Source organism: Lissotriton helveticus, chromosome 12, assembly GCF_964261635.1.
Source record: "Lissotriton helveticus chromosome 12, aLisHel1.1, whole genome shotgun sequence".
Classification (NCBI taxonomy): Eukaryota; Metazoa; Chordata; class Amphibia; order Caudata; family Salamandridae; genus Lissotriton; species Lissotriton helveticus.
The window spans coordinates 303,102,451-303,128,767 of record NC_136073.1 but is presented as its reverse complement, the minus strand read 5'-3'; the positions used below and the strand labels follow the sequence as shown (position 1 = coordinate 303,128,767).

Genomic DNA, 26,317 nt, shown 5'->3' with positions numbered 1-26,317 from the left:
TCCTTAAAATTGACCTTAGATCTTCCATGGGGAGGAACCACAGATAGTGTGCCAGTTTGCAGTCCTGCCTGTTCAAAATCCTGATCATCTCTTATGTCAGTATCCATGGCATCTGGATAATGCATGCAGTGAGAGAGAAGGGTTCTGCCTGTTTGAAACTTGAGAAATTGCCCACCTTATTATCAAGTGTAATTCACAGTGCCGTGGCTCATGTGGTATTAATGTTCAGATATGCTCTAACCATAACGTTCCAACCATAATGTAGCTTGCAGTCAAGGCTGCCATCATTCCCTGAGTGCTAGGCAGGTGGAGAATTTACCAGGGTCAAGCAATGTGCTCCTCCATAGCCCAAGAAAATGGGGCTAGCAAAGCTCGTAACAGCTCTACTAACATTGTCTGTAGGACGAACGCAGTTGACCTCTAGGATGGCCTCTTTGGCTAGCTAATCTAAGTTAGTAAGAACTTGGAAAGGGAGATGTTACTAGGGAATAAGCCTTAGTTGGGGCTCCTCATCAGATGCAGTGCTATCACTACAATGATAATTCTCTTGGATTTGGGACACACAGTTTCTAAGCTGAATCTAGTACTGAATGGTCTGACCAGACCACCTTCTCAATAAAGTGGTGTAGGCCAATAGTTATTCTGGGGATTGGAGGTGTGCAAGGATGTAGTGTACGTTTATGTGAAAGAGGTTGCTAATGTTGATATTTCTCCTTCAGTAATGTAGTCTACCATCAGGCTATAAGGCTGTCTCTAAGGAAACAACAACTCCCTGGTCTGCTCACCTGGTGGTTGGAAACCCCCTACCCCCTTATAAATCATTTGCTGTCAGTGTGTGGTGACAGGCCAGTCTTACCCACAAGGAATGCAGATATGAAACCTCCCCCAGAACTGCTCCATATAAAAGGTGAACCTTTGGTTATTATGTGCACTCTAGCTTGGGTATTAATTAGGGCTTGTCTGGGGGGGGGTGGGGGGTTCAGGTTCTATCACTGGCCTGTCCTTTTGATTCCTTGATACAACCTTTGCTGATTTTGTCATGTTTACAAACCCCATAGAACGCTGAATATGTTTTATTATGTTGCCCCTACAGCCCTTCCCATAGCAATCAGCAGCAAATACGACGTTGTTAAGGATAGAACAAGGTGTCAACAAGGTCGTTGGGAGAATGATGTCAATTTTGCCACCCTGGGTGTTTTAGTAAGTCCATGTGCACAAAATTACCATTGGTACTTTTCCCCTTTGTTGCTGGCTCCCTGTTACCACAATTATTATCTCTTAAGTCTCACTGCAGGCACATTCTGTGGTTGCCAGTCTGCCTAGGTTCTTATCCGTTTACATGTGGTAATTGGGACTGGGGGTGTGCTCTGCTTTAACATCAACAACAATATTGGTGTTCTCAAGCTAAAATGTTGTTCTTCTCATAGTGGAGCCCAAGCCACAGCCTTCCTATCAGTATTACCTCCCATCAATGACCCTGAATACTCTAAAGGTATCACAGCTACACCCAAACTGGCCTAACATTTTGGAAGCAGTGCACTCCTGGGTTAGCACTGGCTAAGGGGCAGGTTTACACTTCTGTCCTTATTGACAGTCCTGACACATAAACATTTAAACATTACAATGCAAATATGTATATAATTTGAATTTGTAACCTCTTAGCTGGAAACTTACCTCTATGGTAAGTAGCTGTTTTTACAGTTGGCAAAATAAACACAATGTCTCCAAGCATCTCAAGGAAAGAGTCTCTGATCATTATGGTGTCCTCAGTGTCACCCAGATACTCATCAATTGCCAAAGGCACAAACTCTGGTATTGATCCCTGTAAGAATAGCAATGAAAGGACACCACATTGTTATAACAAGCTATGCTTCTTAAAACTCTTGATTATCATCTGAGTGATCCATAAAATAGAAACATTTGGATTTATTGAATGTTATTCAGCCTGGACATCCACTTGGCTCAATAAGAAGCTAATTGAAGGTGTGCACAATATATGCATTACTTCAATAATAAAACAAAGTTGACAGGTCAGCGTGATCAATACTAATGGTAATAATGAATTGAAACAAATCAATTAAAAAAAGTATTTTACTTGGTTTTATTTTAACAAGTGAGTAGGTATAAGAATGAAATACCCCAATCACCTGTGCAGCTGTATCACTCATGACCCATTTTCCTTTGTTCCCTGAAACTTCAGCTGCCTTTTTGGTTGTTGGCAATAGTTTATTGGACCACTGGTGTACAGGAATTGCTTAAGGTATAACAAGGTGCTCCTTAAGGACACCCTTTGGCATGTTTTGAGATGGGTAAGCTGTCATTGGATTCTAGGTGTTGTAGTTTTGAGAAAATATCTTCCTTGACCCCCTCTGCATAGTGGCTGGCTGGGACCTGAAGTGCACTCCCTGCACCATCAGGTCATACCTACTACCTACCCCATTGAAAATTAATGCAGTGGCCTGGAGGAGAAGGCGGCCCTTTCTTGTTTGTATGTTTAGGAGAATTAGGAAACATTGGGTGCATCACTTTTGCAATAATGAACATGAACATCAGAATGAATGTGTAGAGGAGATTATTTGTGATCACTCATGGTGTTATTGTGGTAGGGAATATGAAAGGCAGAAAATCATAGGGTCATAATATTGTGACCAGAATATCAAGGGACAAAATATTGAAGCGGTAGTTGAACAGAGGAAGGTATGGATTTACTTTTCTTACCACCACCACCTTTTCAGCAGCCACATCAACACCCCAACAAGATCTACAGCATGTAAATTGAGAACTACAGACTCTTTCTTGAACTTTTTGTTTCAAACGTTCAATCCAATAAGCCCAAACCACCAGAGGACTTCAGTTATCTCTTGGATCGAAGCCAGGACTTAATTCACCAGAGGGGGGCAAGATGGCAGCCTCTTAGGTGGTTGACTGCAGCACACTGACCTGGGGCTAGTAAAATATGAACTGTCCTGAGAGTGGTAGATGATCCTCGTACTGACTATGGGCACGTGGGTACCCCTGGAGGCTGCCCACGGCTGGTGCTAATTCTCGGAGGCCTCGCAGTGTTGTGGCAGTTCACTGCGGTAGCCTTAGGTCACTCCGGCTGTGTTGCTTGTGCCACTGTTTCTGCAATGATAGCGGTGGCTTCAGCGATGGGGCCTAACACTTCTGCTGGAGCCTTGAAGGCAAAGAGTGCTCACCCCTACTGACAGGCTGGTCTAGTCTTGGGCGCTGTTGAGGGAGAGCGCAGGGGGTGACCGCGATTTGGTTTCACGAGACCAGTAACTTCCTCAGGAGAGGAGATGAGGGGGCTAAGCCGCCAGGAACACCCGGCCTGCCAGTTCCACGGTTACTGATCTCCTTCGGGGATTGGCTGCGAAGCAGTAGTCGCATTTGCAGCAGCAAGGACCTTTGGACGGCAGGGAGATGGAACACCTTAACGTTAGCCCTGGATCAGCTAAAGTACAGATGTCAAAAAATGGCCCAAGGCTGGATCCCCCAGAGGGAAGCTGACAGCTGATTTCTCCAGCCAACATCAAGGAGAAGGTATACCGGCAACTTCACATTCTCTTCTCCCGGGCCTCAGCAGGGGGAGGATAAGGACAAGGGGGGCTCTGCCACCCCCAATAACTGTATCCAAGTTGATGCTCAGTACAGCAGCTGAGCACAGCACAGTAATAACAGCTGATGGGCACCCAGTGCCTGATGTAAAGGTTGCTTCCAGCCTGGCTCCACCGGTTCCTCCAATCCTGCCCCCACCTGTTCTTCCCACCTTTAACAACCATGAATTAGTAATTCAAGGGCAATAATCACTATCAGGCTCTACACAGTTAAGGGTACACCCTGGAGGCAATGAGACTGATAAGTGCCACCTTAATAAGGAATCAAGCGACTGCTTCTTTTTTGCTATTGGATGGGGCCGAGTGGTCAGCGGATGGCTCTGACACCTCCTCTGAGTTTAGCGATAATAATATTGATAGCGATCTCGAAGAGGGCAGAGGGGGCCGGACCCTGACAGTCCATAAGATGGGAAAAAATGTCAGAGAGCAAACCTCCGGGAGCAAGGATCTCGCTTGGGACAATACATCTACTGAGCACCTTACATCCAGGGATACTAAAGGACGGCAGAGCCCCGGATTACCCACATTGGGCGGCATATATAAGGCAATTCTAATGCAAAAGGGTTCTCTGGGGGGGTGGGGTGGGATGGGAAGGGGGTGCACGGTTGGAGGGCAGGTGAAGGCGTGGGATCAAAGCAAAAATCTTACCCGGAAATGGAATTGATGGAATTGCGACTAGCACAGAACTGCCTTACTTCCTATTTAACTGAGCTGAAGTCAGGAACACTAAGTTGTTATAGACATGGACCAAATGGGTATAATAATTATGTGTTCAGTAAATGTGGGTGGGCTGAATGATAGTTCCAAGGGGTTAAGGGTGGCCGAGTTTGTGAGGGTGAATTATCTGATAATGTGTGCCTTGCGGAAACACTTATTCCTTGGGACAAAAGGAAATTGATGGCTATAAGGAGGTGTAACCTATTGACCTATACCTCTCAGAGCCCGAACATCCGGGGGTGGGTACAGTCTGGGATGCCTTCAAGGCTGACCCGAGGGAGGAGACTATTAGCTTTGTTGCCCACGCAAAGAGGCATCGCTTGGCAGAGAACGAGTGGTTACTAAGGGTTTTGGCCGAGGCTGAGGAAGAGCATGTGTCACGGATCAAGCAGGGGCTAGGGGTGGTACAAACTCAGCTTAAGTTTATTGCATTAAAAGCCAAAATTAATGGCTGGCTTACCCAAAGATCGGTCGAAGAATATCAGTCGCACAAAAATGATTCAAACGAGTATGGAGAAACAGATGGGAGAAGGCTGACGATTCGTATGTTTTCAGAAAATAGCCAGAAGCTCGATATCTTCAATTAAGAGGGTTGGACAAACCTACACAGAGACAAGAGACATACTTTGTGTGTTTCAAGAATACTATCAGCTATTATATAAGGAAGACAGTGGGGGATCCTTGGATGTTTCTTGAGTAGTGACAGAGGTGGAACTGGGGGTTAGCACTGATTAATCCAGTAGGAATTTGTTAGAGGGTGATATCACACTTGAAGCAGCTTTACACAATCTACCCTCAGAGAAAGCAGCAGGCCCCGATAAAATACCTCTGGAAGTATACAAGGTACTTCAAGTCCTGCTAGCCCCCATGCTATTGGACCTGTTTCTGGGGTACAACACAATGGCCTCCCACCAGAGTCTTGGCAAGGCACGGATATTATTATACTCCCAAAGATGGGCAAACCCCTGGATAATCCAGCCTGATATAGGCCGATATCTTTTATCTATGATACTAAGATCTACTCCAAAATCTTGGACAGTCAGCTAGGGAAGGTCATAGGTCATCTGGTTTCGCCCTGGCAGCACAGCTTTATTCCCGGCAGGGGGACAACCTACCACATAAGGTGGGCTATAACCTTGTTTGACATCACTGCTGAGACAGTGGGGCAGATGGCTATGATCCTCCTTGATGCAGAGAAGGCTTTCGACCGGGTGGCTTGGAGATTCTTATAGGGATGCTCGAGCTAAAGGGATTTGGTCCCTAAATAACCACCACCATAAAAGCCATGTATTTCAATCCATACGCACGGCTGCAGCTAATGGCGGAGGAATTAAAAAATATAGGGGCGTCAAGGTGGACTAGGCAGGGGTATCCCTGCTCTCCCGTCATGTTTGTGCTTTATATAAACCCGCTGATAGAGACGATCTTAAACAGCCAAGGGATAAAACTGATTATTAGCGAAGGGTTTGAGATCAAAGTGTTAGCATATGCTGATGATATTGCCATTGTCACTACCAATCCCGCAGGAGCAACCCGGGAAAGTTGTCGCCATTGCCGAAATATTTGGGCAAGCTTCTGGATATTCCCTAAGCGAAGGAAAAACACAAGTCATTTGCACTGAAAACCTGGCCTTTAAAGATCCTCGGCGCGTAGACACAGCTGTGTATCTGGGAATCTGCATTAGCCCAAAGGTAGATACCATAGGGAGGATTACATTTGATCCTCTGGTAAACACAATATCTACAGACCTGAAAAAGAAAAACACGCTAAACCTATATATTATTGGCGGGGGTAATGTCCTAAAGTTGATAATGCTTCCAGGGTTTTATATCTATTCGGTCAATCCCAGTGGCAATAGATGTTTCAATTTTAAGAACATTCTTAACTAATTTTATTTGTCGTTACGGGAAGGTGAGGCCTTCTTTAAAATATTTGTCTCTTCCACAGGGTGGAGCCGGGCTGTCGGTACCATACATCACATTTTGCTAATGGGCGGCACTTCTGCAGCAAATGCATATTTTATTGTCTATAGGCAATGACTAACAGACAGATCAGGAAAGTCACTGGGCTCTCCCGTCAATATATGAACTGGCTCTTGGGAAAAAGGCAGTTGGACTCCTGATGCGGCAGTTAGAGCAGAGCTACTACACGAGCGTCCGATTCAAGGTGGTGCACAATGCCTGGAAAATATGGAGCTAACTTTGTAAAGCTATGATGATCCTGAGGCTTTGCTGATACACACCTACTTTGGAGATCCTCCTTTCTTCCGCCCATTTTCTATTATGCTATACAAGGTACTTCAAGTCCTGCTAGCCCCCATGCTATTGGACCTGTTTCTGGGGTACAACACAATGGCCTCCCACCAGAGTCTTGGCAAGGCACGGATATTATTATACTCCCAAAGATGGGCAAACCCCTGGATAATCCAGCCTGATATAGGCCGATATCTTTTATCTATGATACTAAGATCTACTCCAAAATCTTGGACAGTCAGCTAGGGAAGGTCATAGGTCATCTGGTTTCGCCCTGGCAGCACAGCTTTATTCCCGGCAGGGGGACAACCGACCACATAAGGTGGGCTATAACCTTGTTTGACATCACTGCTGAGACAGTGGGGCAGATGGCTATGATCCTCCTTGATGCAGAGAAGGCTTTCGACCGGGTGGCTTGGAGATTCTTATAGGGATGCTCGAGCTAAAGGGATTTGGTCCCTAAATAACCACCACCATAAAAGCCATGTATTTCAATCCATACGCACGGCTGCAGCTAATGGCGGAGGAATTAAAAAATATAGGGGCGTCAAGGTGGACTAGGCAGGGGTATCCCTGCTCTCCCGTCATGTTTGTGCTTTATATAAACCTGCTGATAGAGACGATCTTAAACAGCCAAGGGATAAAACTGATTATTAGCGAAGGGTTTGAGATCAAAGTGTTAGCATATGCTGATGATATTGCCATTGTCACTACCAATCCCGCAGGAGCAACCCGGGAAAGTTGTCGCCATTGCCGAAATATTTGGGCAAGCTTCTGGATATTCCCTAAGCGAAGGAAAAACACAAGTCATTTGCACTGAAAACCTGGCCTTTAAAGATCCTCGGCGCGTAGACACAGCTGTGTATCTGGGAATCTGCATTAGCCCAAAGGTAGATACCATAGGGAGGATTACATTTGATCCTCTGGTAAACACAATATCTACAGACCTGAAAAAGAAAAACACGCTAAACCTATATATTATTGGCGGGGGTAATGTCCTAAAGTTGATAATGCTTCCAGGGTTTTATATCTATTCGGTCAATCCCAGTGGCAATAGATGTTTCAATTTTAAGAACATTCTTAACTAATTTTATTTGTCGTTACGGGAAGGTGAGGCCTTCTTTAAAATATTTGTCTCTTCCACAGGGTGGAGCCGGGCTGTCGGTACCATACATCACATTTTGCTAATGGGCGGCACTTCTGCAGCAAATGCATATTTTATTGTCTATAGGCAATGACTAACAGACAGATCAGGAAAGTCACTGGGCTCTCCCGTCAATATATGAACTGGCTCTTGGGAAAAAGGCAGTTGGACTCCTGATGCGGCAGTTAGAGCAGAGCTACTACACGAGCGTCCGATTCAAGGTGGTGCACAATGCCTGGAAAATATGGAGCTAACTTTGTAAAGCTATGATGATCCTGAGGCTTTGCTGATACACACCTTCTTTGGAGATCCTCCTTTCTTCCGCCCATTTTCTATTATGCTATGGGAAGATGGTGGGAACAGCATGGCTTGACAACGATAGGAGACCTCTACCTATTAGATGAGATCTGCCCTTTTACCCATCTGCAGCAAGGGTTTGGAATCCCTGATAATCACTATTTCAAATATATATGTGCAAATCAGCGAATTGTTTTACCACCTGCAGGCCGGCTATATCTCAAGACAAAATATCCTTAGTGGAATAAAAAGAATTTATATCGTATTGCTCGACAACTTGCCAGATGCTCTGGAAAAAACGGAGGCAAATTGGGCAAGGAAGCAGGTAACCCTGATGCCGATCTAGATATGGCAATGGCACTAATTGCAAACATTCTTCCATCAACAAGCTTAAAGGCTCAGCACTATAAAATGCTTTTTAATCTGTATTTTACCCCCGCCAAGCTGATTGATTGGGGCAAAAGATCAACTGGCAAGTGCTCAAGGTGCAGGGAAGGTCCAGCCCCATTAAAGCATATTTTCTATGACTGCGCCAGACTAATTCCTCTAAAGAACAGGCTGGTGCGTTTGTGGGAAGGGCTGCTTGGGCGCAGGATCAATCTGAGCCCCACATTTATGATTTTGGGCTACAATAGTAGCAGCGGCCTGGGCACTGCCAAGACATATTTTGCATTTGTCTGTGTATCTGTAGTCAGGATAATAATTGCCGCCAGATGGAAGGACTCAGAGCCCCCCACGTTTCGGATATGGCTAACATGGTTGTTGGGGAAATACAACCTAGAGAAAGCTTCATTTGCATGTAGGGGCAGGCAGGCCTTGAATAGGGAAGAACAACACCGACTGTCTCATTAATCAGCTGGCCGACTGTTTGTAATTATGCTAGTATTAAATTATGATGATGAAATGTTTTTTATGGTGTTCTTATCGCAATTTTACAAATGACATGTATTTATATCATATGAATTTTTATATACGATTGGCATCCATCTCTGTACCATTTGTAATGCGGATTTCTCTGGGTAACTAACAAACATATATTTTTTTTAAGTATCCAATTCAGGACTTGCAATGTTCAATAAGTTATGTATTGTTGCACTACAATGTACCCTTTATTTTCTATGGGTGTTGTCCACATCCATTCAATACCAAAGCATTGCCTAGTCTAATGGAGTCCACCCCAAAGCTATCACTGCACTTGTACAGGGACATCTCCTGTATCATTTATAATTACACCAAACCCAACATTAGCATTCCACTACACAGTGCCCTCTCACACAACATGTGGTATTAGCATATGACCAATGTGGGCTCCAAGAAAGCACCTAGGTCATGTTATGTCTAATCGCTGATGCAACTTACAGTAGGCACATACAGGCTTTACATATCCCAGGAGATAGCCCCGGAAAAAACAAAATGCCTTCTTCACCTATACCTATGTAGTATTTGGGCCAAAATGCAATCCAACAGGGGAAAACCCCATAGAGTAGTAGTAAATCTGGCCACATACAAGACAAATCCCACAAAATTGTACCTTTTCACCCAGCATAGTGACATTCAAATTGAGCTTGGTAGGATACACAGGAGAGGCACGATAGGGGTGTTTGATTCTGAGACTTTCTAAGAAAAGAGATCATTGGAGGTAGCAAAACCACCTCATCTATGCATGTACATCTCCGCTCCTGCTTCCATCTGTGGTCGAAGGGGGGCTCTTAGTATTTCTGGGGCTGTCTTCTTTATTAAGAAATGGACCCCAGAGAAGGAGTTTCAATGTAGGGCCAATGAAACAAAGGGGAATGGGCCTCGTAGGGAAGGGTTGGACCACAGCATAAATATCCCATGTCAGAAAATATGGGATGCTGAGGGAAATAGATATACCTGAATAGAAGTGAAGGGGCAACCCTTAAATGTGTGGAATCTTAAGTTTCATTCCTTGTGTGTCTGAGGTAAAGAAACCATTCCACTGAGAACAAATGATAACTGTGGTGCGATATTGCACATTCAGGACATGCAATGGGCACCCTCTACCGTGATGGATATGTATTGGCAAGGCAGCGAGCTTATTTACACTCATCTTTTTACCGGATGGCTTGGCCTCTGCTCGCTTGTCACCATGCACACCCTGAACCTTGCATTGCGGGTGTGTAAGCCATAGTTAGCACTGGTAACCTTTGTTTTTTTCAGTGAATATTCAGTGAAAAAACAAAGGTTATAGGAATGTTATAGTTAAGCTCAGATTTCACTCATACAAAACCAGTGAATTTCAGCAGTTATAGTTAGCTTATCTAACTATACCTTACGCCCCCGCAATCCACAGCTTATTACCTCATATATTACATCACATATTACATCACTCAGTGACATCACTCATGACATCTCAAATGTCATCACTGATGACATCATCCGCAGAAGCACTCACATACCCACTCACACCTCTATAAAACCTTACATACACCGACTCACTTACCCACACAGGCACTCAAATACCCATTCACAGACCCATACAAGTACTCACACAACCACTCACTCATCCAAAGAGCCACTCAGATTCCCACTCATATATCCTGCCACTTACATAGGCACTCACTTACCCATACAGCTACCCATGCATCTACTTATACAACCAGTCACTTACCCATATAGCCATACACTCTCCCATACAGCTACGCACAAACCCACATATTCACCTCTACAGCTACTCACACACCCACTTACTCACCCACCCATACAGCCTCTCAAAACAGCCAGTCACTCACCCATACAAGCATTCACACACTCACTCACATACCCACACAGCCACTTACATACCCATTCACATATCCATACAAGCACTCCCACATCCGCTAACTCACCCATACAGCCTTTCACACAGACATCCCTCTCCAATTCAGCCATTCACACACTAATTCACTTAACCATACATCAACTGAAACATCCACTCCTTCACCCGTACAGCCATTTACACACCCAGTCACTCAATTATAAAGCTTTTCAGATACCCACTCAGTCACCCATAAAGTCACTCACACACCCACTCACTCACCAGTAGAGCAGCTCATACAGTCACTCACTCACCCACCCAGCTACTCGTACACCCACTTATATACCCACACAATTACTCATACACCCATTCACTCACCAACACATGTATTCTCACACTCATATAAATACTCACACACCCACTCACACACCCCTACAGCTATCCAGACACTAAGTCACACACAGATATAAACAATCTGACAGCACCTCACATAATATATCTTAGAAGTAGTATCGCTCATTGGTAATACATGTAGTATACTAGTTTAACTTTTGTTGTAGCTTAGTAGATATGTTTCAAAAATGTTTACACTAACTGGATGATGGCAGCAGTGATGCCATCAGTGATGTCATCAGTGATGTCACTGACCATGTCATAAGTGATGTAATATGTGAAGTCATTTGCATTGCATTACGGTGGCATAAGTTGTAGTCGGCTCAGGTAACTCTAACTGCTGAATTTCTATGGCTTTGTATGAGTGAAATATGAGCCTAACTATAACGTTCCAGTAACCTTTTGTTTATTCAGTGAATAGATATATTACCTTCTGGCAGTCACCAGCAGGCAGTTATAGTTAGGACTTAGTTTCCATATGAAGGGTGTTGTTTTGTTTTGACAATATCTTTGGCGCCGTTTGATGAATCTTCACAAAATTTTTAAAACTAATACGACGCTCAGGTCCTCTACAGTTTTCAAAGTTTCAGGGGGATTCATCAAGCAGGAGCTGGTAAAAAAGAAGGGGTCCCTAAAGACATTTTCCCCAAGTTAATTCCCATAGGGATTTTGACCACGACTACAGCCCAAACAGCTGGACGGAATTACACCAAATTCTGCAGAACGCTAACTATTAGTGCAGAAAGCATACTTTCTGTGATTTGGTGTAAATCCATGCAGTAGTTTTAGAGATATTAAACAAAAAACAAACTTGTATCTGTGGGAGCGCGGACCCTCTGCAGATCCAGCTGTGAGGACTCCACGGACTCGTGTGCCACACAAAAGTTCTGATTGGCTTGCTGCACCTTCACAGAAAAGTTGTGATCTTCATTTTATTAATCAGGAATGGACCCCAGGGCTGAAAAGTTGCATTCAGTGTGATAGAAGGGGTCAGGTAAGAGGTGTCCAGACCCCTTGTATGTGTTAAAAATTAGGGATAACCATGTGTACTGGGCAGTAAAATTTCTCGAAGTGTCTTTATTGTCATTTACGAGATTCATATAGCCATCACAGGGCTCAGCACTGCTCCCCTATAAATCCACAAATCTAGCTGCAATGTACATGGGGGCTGCATTGAAAAACTAAATTGGGCTTCTTTGCAGGAAACATGGAAAGGGTTAAAGAAAGACTGACAATTTAGAAGTGGGATGACAAGAAAGAAAGTTGAAAGGAAGCCTGTGATTTGTTAACGAGAGTAGCACTAATAACACATACTGAGGGGTAGACATTTTGCCTGCTTTTCTACCCAGAAAGGAGGTGCTTTGTAGGAGTTCTGACTAGAGATTTGCAATGAAAACAGATGTCACCAGACAGTAATAAAACTGGGAGAACAGCAAATCACTTACGACAGGTATGTTAATTAGGTTTTAGTATAGAAGATTATATTAGATAAAACATTGTGAGTGTATGCAAGCTGAAAGAAAAATGTGTACCTTCTAGACACTATATTAGAAGGGACAATAAAAGAATGCTTAGAGGAGAATATTAAGTAAAATTAAAGTGATCAGGAAAGGAGACGAGGAGTTGCTACACTGAAATAATATGAATTGTACTATGCTAGTATAAATGAATGTGCTTGAAATTAGATGCTGTTGTTTGCTTATAGTATGTATTTTATTCATGCGTAATTCACACACGCTCACACAGTCAGTCAGGCAGTCACTTACATATCCAGTTACACTCCCACAAAAGCACTTATGTACCCACCACTAACATAGCTAGAGAATGACAGCAACACTAGATCATCCTTAGAGCCTGGGAGGATGTGCGCAGAATGCAATCTGACCCACAAGAAGCGTTATAGAGGGCTTCTTCCACACTCTTTTTAAAAATGTTGTTTTATTTGGAGATAGTTCATAAATCGCTAATAAAAAAGACATCAAAAGGAATGAATACATTTATGCCACAAGCAGCATGCCACATAATAAGAACCAATATTTATGACCATATACTTTAAAACCCACAACAATTATAAAGTGAAATAATTCTCATCAATAATTATACATTATGTTTTAACAATGTTCTAAAAGTTTATCCGTACGACATCGTAGCGACCCCAAACAAATTTTTAACATGAGTTTTCCCAGAGAGCCTTAATCCTCTTATAGGAGCCCGCTCTTAGGGCATACTTTCTTTCATGCTCCTTAATCTTATTTATTTTATTTAATAACTGTGTAAAAGTTGGAATATTCAGCAATCACCATCTCTGCAGGATCAACGATTGAGCCGTCAGGACCAAGATAAATATCTGTTTTTTTAGTTGCTTTTAAATCTGTGGAATATCCTAAAACCATTGTCTGAAGATCCAATATCTGTGGGACTTTCAGCGTGTCCTGGCAATATTTGCTCTCCCAGAAACCATCTAATTTCAAGCACCCACAGATAATATGGGTCCACCTACCCCCTCCCTCTAAATTACATTGAAAACAGTTGGATGAGATCTGGGGATTAACTTTCTGCAAAACGTCCAGAGTACGGTATTCTTCAGCACTCTTGAGGGGCCTCAAATGGTAGTGGGTTTCGGAAGAAGGGAGAGGAGTGGAGAAATGAGTGCATAGAGTCTTCAGAGGAGAGGGAATTCCTCATAGAGAGACGTCTCCAGTGGATACAGTGCAGTAAGTACAGTCTCCTCCCAAATCCAATCCTCTGAGGACATCAAGGACAGATAGGCTGAGTGGGACCTGAGGTCGCAGCTGGCCCAGCTAGGTGCAGAGGAGAGAAAAGGTGAGGCAAAGAGAACCTTGGAGGAGTAAAGGGTTTTGCTGGCTGGAGTGTCAAGGAGGCACACTTGAATGTTAAATAGCTGTTAGAGTCTAGCAAAAAAGGTATGAGCACCACTACTGTGTCCAGTGCAGAAGAAAAAGTTAATACATTTAGAGACTTTGTGCCTGACTTTAAGGAGGGGTTTGATATAGACACATTATTTCTAGCACAAGATGCTGGAGGGGTAGAGATGATCTCTTAGGAGGATTGGACAGAAACCTTTGGAGTCATATTCGTGCTGATGAGAGAGACAACATCCTTGCTCTAGGTTGAGGAATCCCACTATAAAAGAGGTCCTTGCATTAAAGTCACAGATGCATACGCTGCCTCTGTAATATAGCTGTCCACATCATGTCATGCTGAATATTAAAAGGAGAGACTGTTCCAACTGAAAAACTACTACATACTCTATTTTACATGGATTACAGTGAACATACAAGTGTGTGCTTCTGTGCCTCTTCTGCAATTTGTCTGCACTGTGGAGACAGCACGGGAAAACGCACCCAAGGTGGCTGGGTGCCGCCATCACGTTAGCACCACAATTGGACTGCCTATGGATTATCCTGATCAATAGCCTTCTTGGAAGTTGCTTTAAGAACAGAAACTAAGGATTTAACTCTGGATACTATATTTTGATGTGCGTACAAATGGCATAGTCACTATTTTTCTTGTTGTACAAAAGAGGTCCTTGTTAGCGAATATGAATTAACCCCAGAGGAGTGCAGATTGAAATTGGGTGTAAGTCAGAAACTGTATCACTACTGCTGGGAGAATTTTATGGGATAGTTTTGAAGTGTTTGTTAAAAGTACTGTCAATGGCTTCAAGCTAGCCTGGCTAATGAGAGATGGTGCCCTGAAACCGGTCCCCGGATGCTTAGTTCCGGTCCAGGGAGGACCCGGCTTGGCAGATCGGGATGGACTGTTCCCATGAGGAGCAGGGTCAAGACTGATTTGAATATGGCTGGGTCCAAACTGGGGTGGTTTAATGAGCAAAAAAACAATGTTTAATTGGGGCTGAATGTTTGATTCATTCAGCATTCCCTCCATCAGTTGTTGCCACAGCATGGAAAGCAAGATGTGTCAGCTGCAGGCATAAACAAAGGAAGCTGCAAACTTATAACCCAACTTCCATGCCAATGTGTGCTAAATTTACAAGCTATCAGCAAGTCCAAGTCTACCAGAAAGTTTCAAAATGGTTGAGGACATGGATCTTCTTCTACCTGATGCTGCAGTCCACAAATAAGATTTAACTTAAAGGTGATGGAGTGACCATGTTTTTAAGGGATTCAGTACATCAGTACACCTTGTGCACATAATAAGGTTATTGCAAGTCACCTCGGAGTTCCATAACCTTATCATGGATCTCGACTTTCAGCCTTGTTTCTCTACATGGTTTACCCAGATGTAATAGGCAACTTGTAACACACACCTTGTCGCCTATTAAAAATGAATGACATCAAAATTCAACTGTAATAACTTATTATAGCTGAGTTTTGATATCACAGTGCCTACTGACAGAGCCAGCCGCTGAAGAGAAAGGCAGGTCAGGCCACAATGCATAACTAAAGTAGCTGTTTAAAGAAAAATTAAACATTGCTTTTCTTTCTCCTGCACTGTTTGTGGAGGCTACAGTGACAAGCAGAAAGGTGATATTTATGACAGCATGTTTATTGTGTGCATTCCTTAGGTAGTTATAATAAGTTAGAATGCTTCTGTATCATTCTGCCCATTACAAGCTCTTGCAGCTTTTTTTAAAAACGATTTGTATGAAACAGATTGTAATATCTTTATGCAACAAATATCTAATATTTTTATGGATGTGTTTACTTTTGTACTAGATATTCTATTTTTATTCTTCATATTAACATACATGATCTGCCTTTCATATGAAATAGCTACACACCAAGGATGTAAGTGGTTTGTGTGAAATGTGATGGTGTAACTATAAATTTTATGGGATAAAGTACACACAGACATGCATGATAAGGATATTGCAAGTCATCTCGGAGTTCCAAAACCTTATAAAGGAACTCAGCCTTGAGCCTCAGTCCTATATTTGGTGAAAGAACTCTTTAGTGACTTGCAATGTCCTTATAATGTACTGCAATGAGCACTTTATCCTCTATATAAGCTTGCCATTTCTTATGTCTAGATTAGTCCTTATGATAGATTTGTAAAATATATATTTTTTATTTTTTTTTACTTTTGAAAATAATGCAGACGATCCACTGTACATAAAGTACCCTCCTCGGTCTTTGGCAGGTCTTTCGTAATCTCCCTTGTTGTACAAGTCCATGAACTACACCGTGGGAGGATTGGTGAAAAAAATCACCATTTTTCCAAATGTAAGCTACATGTCTCTGAAGGTCTAAAGCAAAACTCAGCAGGGGTCACGAGGCTGCACACATCTTTTGGCTTGCTTTAGCTCAGCTCTCACTGGTGCATGGTGTTGCTGTGTTCCAATTCCTGTTACGAACAGGAAGTTAAACTGATGTGGAAACACTTCTCTATTTCACAAACGGTCTTGCACAAATCAAATTCAAGGCCACAAAGAGTAAATGAATAGCAACACTATGCAGAATAATAAGCTACAATGTTGTGTAGGATGCTTTTCACTGGCCTAGTTCATAGTTCTAATAACTGCATACAATTTGGTTGTAATTTAATAGAAATGTACATTGGTGGTTCAGCAGCTAGAATGAGTGGCACTTCTCAAAGATCAATTTTGCAAGCAACATTTTTTATGTTATTGGCTAAAATCATATTCCTTCAAATCAGTTCACATAATTCCTTTAAGATACACAATGTAGTATGTTATATAATAAGTCTCATACCATTACAGGAATAAACATCTGTGTTAAAGAGTTCACTGTTTCTCTGTCAAATCCTTCCTTCAAGATAGTTTGGGGTATATTCATCGTCTGCATACAACAAGGAAACAAAATATTATAATAATGACGATGCTAATATACACAATACTTTTTTGTACTTTCATTGAGATCTTGTCAAAGCACTATACATTAAGTATTTTTATTTAAAAAGTTCCTAATACACAATCTAAATTACTACTCATTTTATCAAGGATAAAAAGGTTGACTTGCATGTTATAAAAATGTCAGCCATTGATGCCAAAATACTGTGATTTCGTTTATAACAATGTTAGAAAATGTATATTTTTGCATGATCACCCCCATTATTTTAGATTGATGCTGCTGTGTTTTTAGTTCTGTGAGCTGGACTCTGCTAACCGGGCCCCAGTGCATGTGACCTGACCCCTAAAACATGTTGTATCTGCAAAATACCTTACTGGCACATTTCACTTACCTATAAGTCCCTAATTTATGGTACCCGATGTACCCAGGGTGTGTAAGTTAAATGTCACAAGTGGACGGCAGCACTTATTGAGCCACCACTAAAGTGAGAAAGTAAAACATGCCTCCAGGCCTGCTACTGCAGCCCGACAGTGCAATTTTCAAACTGCCATTTCAACCTGTCAAGAGAAACTTTTTTTATAAGCCTAAACCTTCTTTCTTCTTTTCTAATATTTAGAAGTCACTCCTAAGATAGGCCATAAATGCCTTGGGCAGGGTGGATGGTATCTAAAAGTAGGATGTGTATGAATGATCTTCACAGGATGCCTATCCTGTCACAGGCAGATGTACCTCACACCTGGGCCTACCACACTCTTGTCCTTTTAGCCAGGCAGGCTCCAAACCTGGAGGGAGGGTGACAGCTGTCCATAATTGGTTTAGGGGTGCCCTTCACCTGCAGGCTGGCACTGGTCATAAAAGAGACATCTCGGATACCTCCCTCAGAACATTACTAGACATGTTGAAAATAGAAGAGTGACTGCACCTGGTTGCTGCTGTTGAGACCAGCGAGGAGAACCGTAAGAGCTGAACCTGCCCCCAGTTTTACCCAAGTCACATTCATTCACTCACCAATCTACACAACCACAAAGAAAATCACCAACCAAATAGCAATGAAATAATAAGTATTACATTAATAAATACAATTAGATGTGTCTGTTTGTTTGCTCTAGTGGTCCAATAATTGCTGTGTACAAATGCCCTCTTGCAAGACAATCTCCCCTTCAGTCGCACCTGAGAGAATACAATAATGACAGATCATACATTTGTTTGGAACTAAGTCAAGGTTTTAACATAGAAGGGAACCGTGTTGTGGAATGCTGGGGAATACTCATCAAGTCTCTACTTTGTGGGTGTTCTCTGTCTTCACAAATGACCACACCCCTCCTCTTCCCCTATTAACATAAATGTTCCCACCTGCAACTCTAAACATAAGGCCTTATGTACAAAGTCATTTTGCAGTTACAAATCTTACAATTTGCAAACTCACACTGTCTGTGACTGCAAAGGATTTTTTACAATATACTAAAACCCCTTTTATGGTTTGAAAAAGCCTGTCTGAACTGCATGAGTGGTTTTGAAACTCATTTCCAATTGCAATTAATAGAAACATGAAAGGGACGGCCCCTCCTAATTGCGATTCTCAATTACATTTATCAGTATCCTGTGACCACAATTGAAGTTACAAACCACTGAAAATGCACAGGCTCCTCAAATGGGGAGGTAACTCATTTACAAAAAGTAAGCTGTCCCAATTAGACAACTTCTCATTTTGGAGCTGTTGAGTGGTCCTTGGGGAGAAGGCCGATGTTTTCCCAAATGAGAGGCAATTGGTTTTCCTAAAACACCACCTGTTTCTTCAAGGAACATGAACTGATTTAAAAAACATGCTTCACGTTTAAAAGGGATGGTGGTCTGCTGTCCGTTGGAAGCCACCATCCTTTAGTTCGTAGCCAATTAAGGGGGTCAAAAATAGCGACTTGCCTAATTGTTATAATTTAGGAAGGTCATTCTGTGATGCCCTTTGATTGCACATTTTTTGACATGGCATTTTAGCACTGAGAACACATCGCAACATGTTCAGCAGGTAACAAAAAATCAGTGCTAAATTCGTACCCTCTATTTGTGACCTGGGTGAACTTTGTGGTATTTTTTTGTTTGGTCCACAACACCTTATTAATATTTTTTCTAAAAAAAGAAATGGTTTGTTTATAAAATAGAAACTGAATGCTCAGTGACCACACATACAGTAATTATCTTGTAAATATGTATTGAAGTAGTGCAGGAAGTATAAAAGTATTCTTACAATGGGTACGATCCATCCCATCTCATGGGTGTTGACTCCAATTAGATATGGGACGGGGTTGGACATCAGCTCAGACAGCATCTCATCCGGGTTCTTCGGGAAAAACACCCCATCTGTCACAACTGGGACCATCTGAAACTTCTGGGAGGGCACACGAATCATATTTAAAGGAAAATAAAATAATAATATTTGCAAACATTACAATCATACGTTTGCCATGTATAAGGAATACATTTCCATGCATAAGGAACGCATATGGTGGGGTCATTCCCACCTCGATCATAAGTAGCATTTCTCAATTCTCTTCCATCCCATGCCCAGACACACAAAACATAACAACTGCATTTACTTCATATGTATAAATTAATGTATGTAACTTAGGTATGTACACATTGAATGCGTGTAAAATGAATGCTTTTATTCTAAAATTGAAAATTCATTGGGGGAAAAACATTCTAACTGCCTATACACATAAAGAATACCATACATCGTATAGCATGTGATGAAACAAGCATTGCGTGATATAGACTTTGCTGTTTATCTAGATACCTTTACAACCTACTGCTGGGAACAAATGTAGCATTCGAAGCACACAATACATACAAATATTTTGCTACCTCATATGAGTAAAAATAAACATTGAAACACCTTTGCTCATATTGGTAAGTTACCCTTTGCTTTCTTTACTAAGAGACCTACTTTAAGTGTATTGAGTTTGAAGTGCAAAAGGTTACTTGAAATTTCAGAGTTCAGCAAATATATTTATGTAACAGATTATCCAACGTAACCTCTAATAAACCTCATCTAAATGTGGGCAGCCTCCTGAAACTGTGTGAACAGAAAAGTACAGCTCTGCTCCACCAGGGTCTTTAAGCGAGAATCAACAAGAAACGAGAGAACTGAAAAGCTTGCATGTCAGAAAATCGACTTAAAAAATGTCGGCCTACAATAACATCAACTCCGTACATCGATGATACACACATTTTCAACATAAGTGAATGCGGAGTTAGGAAGAGAAAATCTATGCTTGCCTTCTACATCTAGAGGTCGTCGATATTGTAGAGTCAATAGTTTTTTGCAAGACAATATGAAACATTTGACATTTTGGTACTTCAGCAGGGTTAACTACAGATAAAAATAAATCCTGAAATAAATGATGCAACTGGAAAGAACGATCTAGATTAAATAAAAACCTTTAACTGGTGAGAGAGGTGATTTTTATCAGTGCATTTCAAAGGCGAATATGGTTCTAACATTAAAGTGTACCTTCACTTTTAAAACAGAAAGGCATCACTCCACTGCCATGATATAGAGAGTGGTGATAGACTCTCTTGAAGAATAATACACAAAACAAGAGCAACCCATATGTCCTTGCAAACTGGGTAAGTACAGTTGTACTGAGAGAACAATGTTCACAAGGAACTCATTTAAACATTTCAATAACACATTTATGGCAATTAAATAGTTTGCCCAGCCTGATAGAAAAGCGATATACTGGTTTTATCTTAGTTATGTATACTCTGACAAGCTCACTAGACATCCAAATGGTTATAGCCTATTTCACTGAAGTAGGCACTTTATTTCAACAAATCCACAGTTTATATACATTGCACATAAAACATTAAAAAAGATGATTCCCCAAGTGTAGTGACCGTAACCATATTTACAGTGAAATTTGTAACATATTCAAGTGAAGGTCATCGGTACAAAACACAAGAACAACAAGGACCACATATAAAATGAGACAATTCTATTTCTTGTGTGTGTCTCTTTACTCTAAATCGTCGACGGCGTTTCGACCCTCTCTAGGTACCGGGTCTCATCAGGACAGTTTATCTGGGGACAGTATTAGTATATGAAGCGATGGAAATCCAACGTTTAGATGACTCATCTTTACTCCGAGCCAGTGGGTATAATTAGATCCACTTCTACAATTGTTCAGCTTGATAATGGAGTGTTGCGGCGTATATCTTTTACTCGTGATGTTTAAGGGTGGGGCAGACGAATGCTCGATCTCGCCGGTTTAATAATTGTAACATTCGACCACTTGATAATGGAGTGTTGCGGCGTGTATCTTTAGCTCGTGATGTTTAAAGGTGGGGCAGACGAATGCTCGATCTCGCCGGTTTAATCAATATAACACTCGACCACTTGATAATAGACTGAGTCAGGAACTAATCCCATCGAGGTCAGCACGGTGGCTGCAACGCTGATTTGCGTCCATCTAAATAAGAATTTGTTAACATGAATATATGTCAAAACCCATGAGTTGATGCGCAGGAATGCCTATACAACACCCATGGAATGCCTCCCTGATGCAAAGTAGCGCATGGTAGCGCATTGTTCTGCGTTGCATTACTTAGAGTTACAAACAAACCCAAATTGTGATTTGCGTTGGTTTGTTAATCATAACAGAAGAATGTGCATCAGGTTTGCATTAATAAAGCAATGCAAACCAGACACAAAGGCCAAGATTTAACAAGCCTTTGCATTTTGCTTGCGTCGCTCAAGGTGATACAAGGACAATGCAATGGCAATAGTAATATTTACAGAGGCATGCCTGGGACAATTTGCACATCTTTGCGCCACTTTGTAACAAAATGTAAGGCAACACAGCTGCTTGCGCTTTGTAATTTCAACCTGGGATGCATTCCGTGGGTGCAGCAGGGGCATTCCCATGCATCCACCCATGGATTTTGGCGCATTCTCAGATTAGCTAAAGCTAGTAAACCTGGGAATGCATCAAAAAGCTTTGCCTTCCCCGTGGAGGCGAAATGAGGAGAGAAATCGTTATTTCTCCTCATTCCTTCCTCTTTCTGTGCGTGATGCATAAAAATACTGAATTGCCAAGGGGGACAGGGTGTCACTTTGACACCCTGTTGCACCCCTGTTTCGGGCTTGTGTGCCATGTGACACACATACATGCCCTTAGGGCATGTCTGTGTGCCACATGGCACTGGTGTACATGCACAGATGTGCATGTACACAGGAATTCGTTATTTACCATGGAATAGTATTCCATGGTAAATAACGATTCGGTAAGGGCCTGTGGCACTGATTACAGTGCCACCTACATATTGATTTACAGAATCAGTAAATTTACCGATTCAGTATTTTACCGCCTCTGTAAATTTACCGAATCGGTAAATTTACAGATTTAATTTTAATTTAATTTAATTTAAAAGAATTTATAAAGCGCACGTATGCCATGCGGCTTCATGGCGCTGATGAACACTAAAGACCAGGGTCAGGGGAGCAGGCAGATTTAAGCAGGGAAAGCTTTCAAGAAGAGATGAGTTTTAAGTGATTTTCGGAACTCCATGTAAGAGGCAGCTGAGCGTAAGGCCAGCGGGAGGGAATTCCAGAAAGATGGGGCCAGGACCGAAAATTTCAGGCCCCCATCCGACTCTTCTTGAATCGGGGGACTGTCAGAAGGCACCTAGAGGAAGAGCGCAGCTCTCTAGTGGGATGGTAGGCTTGAATTGCCGAGGAAATATAAACGGGCGCCGTTGCCGCTCGGGCTTGAAAGGTGGTGCAACCTAGTTTGAATAAGGCCCGCTCCTTGATCGGCAGCCAATGGAGAGACTTCAATAAAGGAGAGGAGTGGTGAAATTTGGGCAGCCCAAAAATCAGCCGGGCCGCCTGATTCTGAACTGACTGGAGGTGCTGGAGGGCATAGGCGGGAACACCGTTATACACGATGTTCTCATAGTCTAGCCGAGAGAGAACCATCGCCATCAGAATCAGTTTGAGGGCGGGGACAGAAAAAAAACGGGAGATTTTCCGAATAGTTCGGAGCATAAAAAAACAAGAAGACACAACAGAACTGATCTGGGAATGGAGGGTGAGTTGATGATTGATGGTAATGTCAAGGGTTTTAACAGAGGAGGAGGGTAGAGGAGGGGGACCTAGAGAAGGGGGCCAAAAGGTAGGGGACCAGGGACTGCCAGTGCCGCCGGTCAAAACTAACCCAGTTTTATCCGGGTTGAGTTTCAGCTGGTTATAGTTCATCCAATCCCGGATAAATAGCATGACCGACTGAAAAGAGTGAACACCAGATTGGGAAGGGGAAAGATTAAAAATCAGCTGGAGGTCATCGGCGTAGTTGTACACCGTGACCTCCATCTGTTGTAAAGCAAACACCAGGGGGAGGATGTACAAATTAAATAATAAGGGAGAGAGGGAGGACCCTTGAGGAACACCACACTGGACTTCTCGCGGGGGAGCTGAGAATTTGGCTAGATGGACAGCCTGAGTGCGGCCATTGAGGAAAGAACTGATCCAGGCCAAAATCGAGCCCCCCATACCCGCCGCCCTGACATGAGATAATAAGATGGAGTGATCTACCGTGTCAAAGGCGGTGGATAAATCAAGGAGGACGAGGGCCTGGGGTGTGTTGGTATCCAGTCCTTCCCTAAGCTGGTCCAGGACCGAAATGACCACCTTCTCAGTCGAGTGTCGGGGACGGAAGCCAGACTGGCAGGGAGCGAGATAGCCGCTGTCTTCCACGAAGGAGCTCAGTGTCTGGGTGACATGAGTCTCGAGGACCTTACCTAAAAAAGGAAGGAGCGAGATCGGATGGTAGTTAGCAGGGGAGGAAGGGTCAGCCCCTGGTTTTTTCAGAATGGGAGTAATAACGGCTGCCTTGTGAAGAGCAGGCACAGTGCCTTGATATAGGGACTCATTCAGGACGGTCAAAGGTGGCAAATAAGAGTCAGACATTTTTTTTCGCAGGACATAGGCCGGGCAAACGTCGGCTGGGGACCCTGATTTAACACGGGCCAAGAGGGGAAGAAGAGACTCCTTGGTTAAGGGGGGTATGGTGTTAATGGCCGACCTATTAAGAGAGGGCTGGGGGTCAGAGAAGGAGGGAGAAGGGGGGGGGGAATATTGGATTTAATCAGAGCCACCTTATCTATGAAGTAGTTATTGAGCGACTCGCACAGCAACTGGGAAGGGGGGTTTTAGGGAATGTCCTGTCAGAGGAGGCCAGCTCGCGCACTGTGGTGAAAATTTCCCTAGGCTGACTCTCAGCGGCAAGAATTTTCTCTGAGAAATAGTCTGTCTTGGCCTGTAAGATGGCATTTTTTTATTCCTTACATACGATTTTATAGCGGGCTTTGCGAGAAGGGCAGTAATCAAGCCTCCAGGCGCGCTCTGCTTGGCGCACCTCCAGCTTTTTTGTCTTAAGGAGGGGGGAAAACCACTTATTTGCCTCATGAATGCGCCTAACAGTGACACGTTGTAAGGGAGCTACTTGATCGCAAGCTCTCGTGAGCCAACCATTAAGCATGGCAACTTGGGGCAATGAAGGGGCACCCGTTAGATCAGGGCAGGAAGATGACAGCTTCGCACAGGGAGCAGAGATGTCTACCTTGCTCCAGTTCCTAGCCCAGGAATTTCTCGGGGAAAAGGGTGTCTTTACCAAAGTAAGATCTAAATAAAAAGAAATCAAAAAATGATCAGACCACACACAAGGAGTAACAGTAGGCGTGGTAATGGGGACGTTTAGCGCCCAGATTTGGTCCAGAGTGTGGCCCCGGGACCAGATTCTGTAAATCTAAGGCCCCCTACATTTCAAAACCCAAATACCGATCGGTAACGGCCGAAATCGGCCGTTACCGACCGGTAAAGGCCTTCCTACATCTGGCCCCTAATGATGTGTTCACTTGTTTTAAAGTTATACTGAGCTCAAAAACAAAACATGAATGACATGACTATAACTTCTATTATGAAAGATCTGTGTTCAGTCACACGCACAGGAGAAATTACCTTATCCAAAATGGGTTGTAGAATTTCCTCTGCTGTTTTTTTTCTCATACAACTTACAACTGCAGCAGAATCAGCCGAGTCACAGCCAGTCGAGTTGGCAATCACCTGCAGGTGTTGACAGCAAGAAATATAATGAATTTGTCTTTAACATAAATGTTTCTATATGACCTCTGAATTATATCACCATAAAGAGACAAAAAAATGTGTTCCATTTTCAAAAGTGTCACAAATAGCAGAAAAATGAAGTCTATTGACAAGTGATCCTCTTTCGTTTCTAGATGATCTGAACCGTCACAGTTCAACCGATGAATCTTAGTTTTTCTTTAGGTAATAAGACATAGCTATCAGAATATTTAGTGTGTGCCCATTCTAATTCCAACATTAGGAGCTTTCATTGAGATAGTAGCAATTTTCTTTGCCCTTTTCATGAAAATGTCCCTTGGGTGCTGTACATCGAATACTCACACAATTTTAGTAAAATTGGAAATGTTATAATGTGCTCTCTTCTGAACGTATTTAAGTATTATTATGTATCAAACAGGCCAATATTGAATTGCACGGTACAGAAATTGAGTGCATGGGCCTGGAGACATGGAAATACAAGGGGCCATAGTATACATACAGCGCACTTGCACTTTTCCTGTTTGCACTACAGCACACCTTTGAAAAGATGCACAGTGTGCAAACAGAAATAGTGTGACATAAGAAAGAATGCGCTCCCCCAGAGCAGTTGCGAACACGCGCTGGTCTGGGGTCAGCACATTCAAGAGAATTATGGAGCAGTTGTTGAAAAGCAGCTCCGTGTTTCACAGTGCAGGCGGCAACCTGCCTGCGTTTAAGTGGTAATTAGAGATCCCCTTGCAGGCGGGTGCAATGAGTGACTGCACCCACCTGCAGAGGGGTGGCTAGGGAAGCCATTGAACCCCCCTTTTAACTCCCCAGAGGGCTGCCTTTTGGAGGCGTACTCAAACTGCGCTATGTTTATGTGGCACACTTTCAGTGCGCCTTATAAAGGTTTACCTCTGCATCCACGCTATATTACCAACCTGGGTACAGAGGCAAAGTGATTCCCTCATTTGCATGGGGCCACACCAATAACCCAAAAAATAATTACCCTCTCATGATAGTGCTGGTGCACATGTAGCACCAGCACTATCAGTATTACAGAAGAGGGCATACAAGCATCTCCAGCCACCTTCTGTAATACCATTGGGTCCTCGGGGCACACAAAGCTGTTGCACATGCCTGTTGCGCACTCGGGCACAATGTATAATATGGGCCCCAGGTACTGAATTACAGTTTGCGGCCACTCTTCCCACACCTGTGCTGT

The 26,317-nt window shown here is 42.9% G+C and overlaps 1 protein-coding gene across 2 annotated transcripts in view; it reads right to left on the bottom strand.

The window, feature by feature from the left end:
• The window catches only part of LOC144797680 (fatty acyl-CoA hydrolase precursor, medium chain-like), a 258,416-nt gene that overhangs the window by 44,713 nt on the left and 187,386 nt on the right, over positions 1-26,317 (bottom strand). For both annotated transcript variants that reach the window (XM_078668403.1, XM_078668404.1), the window contains 4 exons: positions 24,988-25,092; positions 19,216-19,356; positions 16,875-16,961; positions 1,675-1,822 (listed from right to left, as the gene is read on the bottom strand). In XM_078668403.1, the coding sequence (XP_078524529.1) occupies positions 1,675-1,822; positions 16,875-16,961; positions 19,216-19,356; positions 24,988-25,092 (481 nt within the window). The remainder of the gene's footprint in view (positions 1-1,674; positions 1,823-16,874; positions 16,962-19,215; positions 19,357-24,987; positions 25,093-26,317) is intronic.